The 6,845-nt window shown below is 46.0% G+C and overlaps 1 protein-coding gene across 1 annotated transcript; it reads right to left on the reverse strand.

The window, feature by feature from the left end:
• Positions 1–876: 876 nt before the first annotated feature.
• Positions 877–4,314, reverse strand: CH25H (cholesterol 25-hydroxylase). Its single transcript, XM_027111991.1, has 2 exons — positions 3,250–4,314; positions 877–2,842 (listed from the first exon to the last, which is right to left on the reverse strand). Exon 2 carries the CDS (start codon positions 2,722–2,724, stop codon positions 1,912–1,914), a length of 813 nt encoding a protein of 270 aa, XP_026967792.1. The 5' UTR covers positions 2,725–2,842; positions 3,250–4,314; the 3' UTR covers positions 877–1,911.
• Positions 4,315–6,845: the final 2,531 nt, after the last annotated feature.

Raw genomic sequence — 6,845 nt, forward strand, 5'->3', positions numbered from 1 at the left:
AAATTCCCTTACACAGTGAGGCATTATGACCCATTTCAAAAATTCTCTGGGAGGGAGCTGTAACAAATTGTCATTATCCAAGATTTGCAGACTGCTTTTGCATGCCTAAAGCTGCTCAAAGCAACTAATAGTATATATTCTACCCCAGCCTGTTCATCCCCCTTTTCTTTCTCTGCTCACCGTTTGGCTCATGATAATAACACACTACCTCCAGTGAGGCATTTTCCCCTCACTACCTGCGCTTGCGAATTTCACTTTTTATTCTTGATATAATCTTTAAGTCCCAGCATGGTCCTGCTGCGGACAGAGGAGGAGGTGACTTCAGCAGAAGCCAAGAGGGCACGCCCATTGGGAGGGAATGTGAGAAAATCAGAGGGGCAGCCAGGCACTCTGATTGCATCTTGCAAAGGTTTGGAGCACCGCAACATATTTCTAGGGAGGTTCATTTGGCAGAGTATGGATATCAAGTCTTTAGATGGATTTTTTTCATCTTTAAACAAGATAGTTTGGTGCATATATTATGAGCCTAGAATTCCATGCAAAGCTGCCTCTCTTTAGATCTTCTGTCTAAAGTGTCTTGATTTTTTAACTTTACCCGATCTATCTAAACGGTGTTCCAAAGATAAAATTAAAACAATTATGCAGCAGCAGAATGGGGTACATGATGGGTGACAGGTGTGCAGTCAGTTATAGGCACATTTACTGTCACAAGTAATCTATGAGAACATCTGGGACACAATCAATCTCCTTTTGCAAGTGAGGAACTAGGGATCTAGGGCCAAATTTCACTTTTTTCTTTCTTTGAGAAACGAGTATGCAGTTTGCATGTAAGTCTTCATAAAGAAAAGTGAACATACAAAAATCTCAGATTGTAGAGACAATGTGTGATGGTCATTTGTATTAGATGGCTTTATGAAAAGGGGGGGCTCACTCATAATCCCTCCCCTACCTATCAGCCCCTTTAAAGCACACACTTGACTTACCCGTTTTGCAAAGCAAGGCACTTCACTAATTCTACTCATCCCCCAACACCGCCCTTTCCCCCCCAAATAATGCAATGGTGGCCCATGTTAATCTCTCTGTAAAACTTTACAGAGTAAGTTTTATCAGTTTTCTGTTACACAGAAATCAACTAAAACACATCCAGAACAACAGTGTTTTTCCCTCTGTGAAATCTCTAGACCCAAACCAACAAACAGATCCCTTCTCTGACCTCCTTTCCTACAAGCTTCCCCTCCCCCAAACCTGCCACCACCAGATTCCTCTTTCCACAGCTGGGCTGACGCAGACTCTGAAGAGCACCTGCCATCCCAGCTCCCTGTTCTCATTCCAGTTTCTATCAGTCAAAATGCCAGTGAAAATGCCAGAAGCCAGTACTTGTTTGGTTTATGTCCTTTTTTAACTTTTTTTCAAACATAAATAACGTTTCCTTCGATATAAATATACAGCTCTATGAAAACAAAGAAAAAAGGCACAATAATCTTAGTCACTGTCCAGCAGGAACATGTTTCATTGTTTACAGAGTCACAGATCAGATTCTCCATAAAAATATATTATTTTAGCCTAGTTCTAGGACACCTTCAAACAGAGTAAAACTCCTTATTCTTCAAACAAACCCTTTCAGATTATTTAAATACGCCAGTGATTTTGGATACTTTGTACCCAGATATCAAGGCTATTGAAGTGAGCTGAAATTCCACATCAAGAATATAATTGTTGATATACAAACATGACATAAATTACTAGATTGTGAAAAATACATCAGATTTTCTCTGTAAGTTTCCAGCAAATAAAACAAAAAAGCAACCTCAAGGGCGTCTCTCCCGATTCAAGGGTGAAATGCACAACGTCTGAGGTACACCCACCCCTCACCACAGCACACACTACTACGCCGGGAGGGGTGCCTGCATGTCACTTGGCGCGAGCAGACCGCAGAGTTCCCAGTATTTTGTCCCAGTGTGTGAAGTAAGGGGCGAAGTTGCAGGTAAACTGGGAGTGATGCAGGTCGTGGTGTTCCACGCCCCCATACCACCCGAAAGGTACCAGTTTGTGCGTGGACCAGGGGAAGTCGTAGCCCGAGTGGTCCTCCACCGACAGCCAGATGTTGACCACGTGGAAGGTCAGGACAGTGAGCGGGTGGCACTGGAGCAGCAAGACGTTCATCATGTCAAAGAAACCCAAGGAAAACAGCTCCCCGACGCTCATGTATTGCGTGGCCAGCGCGAATGGGGCCGAGTTCTGGTGGTGCATCTTGTGGAAGGTCCGGTACAGCCAGGGCACCTTGTGGTGCAGCACGTGCCACACGAAGAACTCGGTGTCGAAGAGCAGCAGGCAGAGCACGACGTGGCGGACCAGCTGGAGCAGCTCGGGGGCTTCGGGGGGCAGGAGGGCGGGGCTGGCCGCCCAGTGCAGCAGTGTCATGGGGAACACGAACACCACGTGCTGGTAGAGCGTCTGCCCCAGACAGGGCAGCTGCTGCCAAGCCGACGGCGAGAAGTCCGGGTGGATCTTGTAGCGCCGTAGCGCGGGCACCCAGGGGCACAGGACGTCCAGCACCACGAAGGGCAGGCAGAAGCCCACGTAGGTGGTGATGGAGAAGAAGACGGGGAAGAAGGGCGACTGGATGAGGGCCTCCCAGGTCCTGAGGCGGTCCCAGAGGGGCTGCAAGAACAGCTGGCCGGAGCTGCAGAGGACGTGGAGCTCCGAGCCGTTGCGGCTGCTCATGATGAGCTGGTGTCTGGCTGCGGCTGCCGCTCGGGTCCTACCGACTTTTCTTAGGGCTTTCGGCCCCGCCCCGAGTGATGTCAGCCGCCGTTTTTCTCCCTTTCCCGGCTTCGGGGAGCTTGCATAATTAAATAATCCAACAGAGTTGCGCTTAGTTGCTATAAATACTCATCTACAGCTGCATTTAATCGGCATTCACGTATGCAGTTACGCAACGGCACGCAGTACTTTCTTATGCATGCAAGATTACGTTCTGATTTTCTAATTGACGTACAATTTACACACGATACCATGCACAGATCTTCAGTGTAGAGTTTCTACGAGTTCTGACAACTCAATTCATGGATCATCACCATTCCCAAACAAGATGAAGAATATTTCCATCATCACCGGAAAGAGCTCCTTTGCAACCAGTGCAGAATTACTTGTGTTTTTTCATGCATACGTAAAATTGCGTCTATGTGTTTTAATACAGATACAAGTGTAACTGCATTAAAAAACAAAAAACTTTTAAAAGCCACGTACCTTTCGTATTTCGGATCTTTTCTTTCTGCTCTCGCCGTATTGATCTAACCAGCAGTGATCAGCAAACTACCCTTTTGCAGTTAACCGCGGGTCTTCAGCGGCGCGCGGCGGCGAGCAGCGCAGGAAATCAGATTGGCGGGACGGGAACCTCCTCCAGTTTCAGTGTCTCCGGTGAGGAGCTATGCCCGCCAGCTCGCGGACTGCTCCGGATCCCACCTCACGCAGACTCCCCCGGAGGAGCCCCCAAACCTGGCGGGCGGGTCGTCCCTTCGCGGCGCGCCGGGGTCGCCCAGACCAGCGACGGGAACCTGGAGGCACGGAGGGATGAGAGGGGACCGCGACTGTTATCCTTCACTTTACAAAAAAAGAGAAAAAAGTAAGTCAAGGGCTGGATTTAACATCCAGAGCCTGCCCAGATCTGGCTAAAGGCCGCTGCATCTCAATTTGGGGTGGAAGCAGTGAAATCAGTAAACCACCCACTTTGAGAATCAAGGGAGTATTTTTGCATTCTGGAAGCCTCAGGGGAGGCTGTTGATCGAACAGATGATGTCACGCCCTCCCTACCTTTCCCTTGCTGGCTTCGCGAAGCCAACTTGCCCCACGTCCTTGACGCCTATTCCCCCAAACCATCCCAGGCTCAGAGAGCCCACCGGCGAGGCCACGCTCACCTCTGCGTTTCTCCACCATCAGCTGGAGTCGACTGGCCTGGACTGAGCCTGAGGAAGTCGGTACTAAGAGAGCTGTGCTGGGTCGGGGCGGGGGCAGGGGGTGACCCCAGAACTTGCATGAAAAGCAACCTCCGCGTTTGACCCGGGGGCCAGACACAAGGGGCGCCTAGAGGATAGAAGTTTGGGACGAAAACTTCGAAGCCAGGGATCGCTCCTAACCCTAGCTTTGCCTCTTCTTGCCTCACAGACAATGAGGATGGGGCCAGCGCCTCTCTCCACGAAGCATTGCGTATTCTTATCACCCCTTCCTTTCCAAAGGGAAATAACAATAGTAGCCGGCTACTGCAAGCATTAAATGAGAAAACAATAACAATAATGTTAAAGTTACTATGTAACGTCTGCCAGGCATTAACTAAGTGTTTTACTTGAAGTGATTTCATCTAGTCCTTAGAAGAGCAGGGTTTGCCACACGGCCAAGATTATTATTGCCATGGTCTTACAGAAGGAAAAGTATAGTGCCTGGAACAGAGTTACAGAATGAGACATATTATTTTAAATGTGTACTCCACATTTTACCTAAAGAATAATTGAGGAAGTTTTCATTTAACATCAAATAAAGTTATGTAAAGAGAAATAAAAGATAAAAAGCCATATACTATGAGGAAATAAGTACAACAAAAATATAAACCAATATATGGGCCTAAAATAGATGATATGTAATAGTCCAATTCATAACATATATATTAATATATAAGATATATATGGGATGTTTTATGTGTATGTATACACACACACACCCCTATAACAGGTCAATTCATAATTCAGAACCTCCTTGAACTGCCACTAATGGAATATGGATATTCCTTAGATGCCCATTCTCTGGAACCCCCAGCCTCTGGCCCTACTGCAGCCTTTTTTATTTTTTTTTTAACTCAGTTGGCCATAAGAATATTACGATATTCTGCTTGTGTCTTGATCAGATAAATGTTCAGAAGCAGCTTTGAGCTTCTTGACAGCCAATGCGAAAAAGGAAAGGGGGTGAATTTTCTAATGTTGCTTGGATATCTGGATGGTAGCAGAGACAGGTACCATGCAGGCCCTTGGCTTCCCTGCTGGGGGGGTTTCTCCCAGTTAGACAGCCTGTCCTTTCTATGCTTCTCTTCAATCTTCCCCTTCCTCCACTGCTCTTTGCAGTTCACCTTTAGGACAACCCAGGCACTTCTTCTTTCCCATTCCTGGCAGACATCACCCTACCTTTGAATTTTGTATAACTCATGCAGCAACTCAGAGAGAAGAGGAGGGCTTTTTCTCCTGTACTTTTTTTGGGGTGTGTGTGGGGGGTGTGGGGTGATTTTTTAAGAAGTAGTTTGAGAATTACACCACACTATTGAATGTCTCTTATGCCATTTACTAAGCCTTCACTCTTGGGCTCCTCAGTGCTCCAGAGGGACCATCAAAGCTCACTTTCTCACACTTACAAATGAATTCTGCTCAGAAGTAGGATGTCACTAAGATTTGCCCTCCACAGACATTAAGTCAACCTTCAAATTTCCGTTCAGCACATGCTGTTCTTTTCTTTGGCTTCAGCTCTCATGCTTGAATGCTTTGGAATCTCTCAGATTTAAGTGGGTGGCTTCATTTGCTTAATTTGGATTTAGCTAATAGATTGCTATCAGGACTGCCTCCTCTGAGACCCCAGCCTCAACCATCACGTTCTTTTCCTTACTTGGTTCTTCCATCCTCTATCCCTAAGCCTGTTAGAATATGCTCCATAAAGCCCTGAGCAGCAAGACCTGAAGCCACAGCTTCTGCCTGCTTGGCCCAGGCTCTCCCCTCTTACTCGCAGCAGCACTTTGAAGAATAGCCACCAGCTTCTCTGCCTTTCCAGCCCATGAAGCACCCCCCGCCCCAGGACAGAAGTCTGTGTCCTCCTATCTACAAATGCAATTGTCTCGGGGAAAGTGGTCAGTTAAAATCTCATCAGTTGTCCACTCTCTCTCACAGAGGATGCTGAAACAGTAGGCACAACATTTTGACCGATCAAAACCAGCACCCCACTTAATGGACCCAAATAAAATTTAGCCCTATTTAGCCTTAAGTAATGCCACTTCCTGCACTGGCAAACATGCACCTTTAAACACTTTAAACTTACACAAAATTTAGGTAATGGCTTGCTAGATGAATAGGTCTTTTTAGGGCACAGAGTCTATCGTCTAGGATTTTTTTCCCACAGTGTCAAGCATCATATGAGGTTCAAAAGATATCTGTGAACTCAATGCTCATTTTAGAAGATATTGGCTTTAAATAGAGGCTTAAAAAGGAATTTTTTCTGGGGCACTGGTTGATATCATTTAAGTCTATTTACTTACTGGGATTACTGGGATGGTTTTCCATAGAAGGGGGTGTTTACTGACTTGTGATGGTATTAGGATTTTGGCCACACTATTTCTTGTGCTTCTCCAGTTGGTTTCGACTTCTGTGTATTTTTATCTTGGCGTGGTCTTTCTGACAGAGATCCAATCACTCTTCTGAGAGTACACCAATCGGGTCTGTGCCTGTTTAACACAATCTCAAAGCTCTTTGGTACCAACTCACCAAAAGACAACGTGTAATGCCCCCACCTCCCCACAAGAAAAAAATAGAAGATGTAGTTGGAAAAACCCTTTACCAATGACACAATTTCTTTTCTTGCATGGCCTTTACGATTATGTTTTCTTTCCATAATTAGGTGAGACTGTGTTGGCATCTATCTAACCGAAACGATTATTCCTGGGTATCAGAGATGAGAAGTGTTTTAACGTTTTACAGCTGTAACACGTAAAACTCATAGAGGCTGGAGCAAACTCAAAGATCAAAATCTAATCCCTCCTTGTAAACATGAAGACTCAGTCTCAGAAAAGACTCAGCTAGGGTTCAATAGGAAGTAAG

Source organism: Aethalodelphis obliquidens, unplaced genomic scaffold (genome assembly GCF_003676395.1).
Source record: "Aethalodelphis obliquidens isolate GAN/ISIS:26980383/991018 unplaced genomic scaffold, ASM367639v1 scaffold11, whole genome shotgun sequence".
In the NCBI taxonomy this organism is placed as follows: Eukaryota; Metazoa; Chordata; class Mammalia; order Artiodactyla; family Delphinidae; genus Aethalodelphis; species Aethalodelphis obliquidens.

Coding starts and splice junctions, on each gene's coding strand:
- CH25H (XM_027111991.1), bottom strand. CDS start 2,724: ATGAGCAGCCGCAACGGCTCGGAGCTCCACGTCCTCTGCAGCTCCGGC.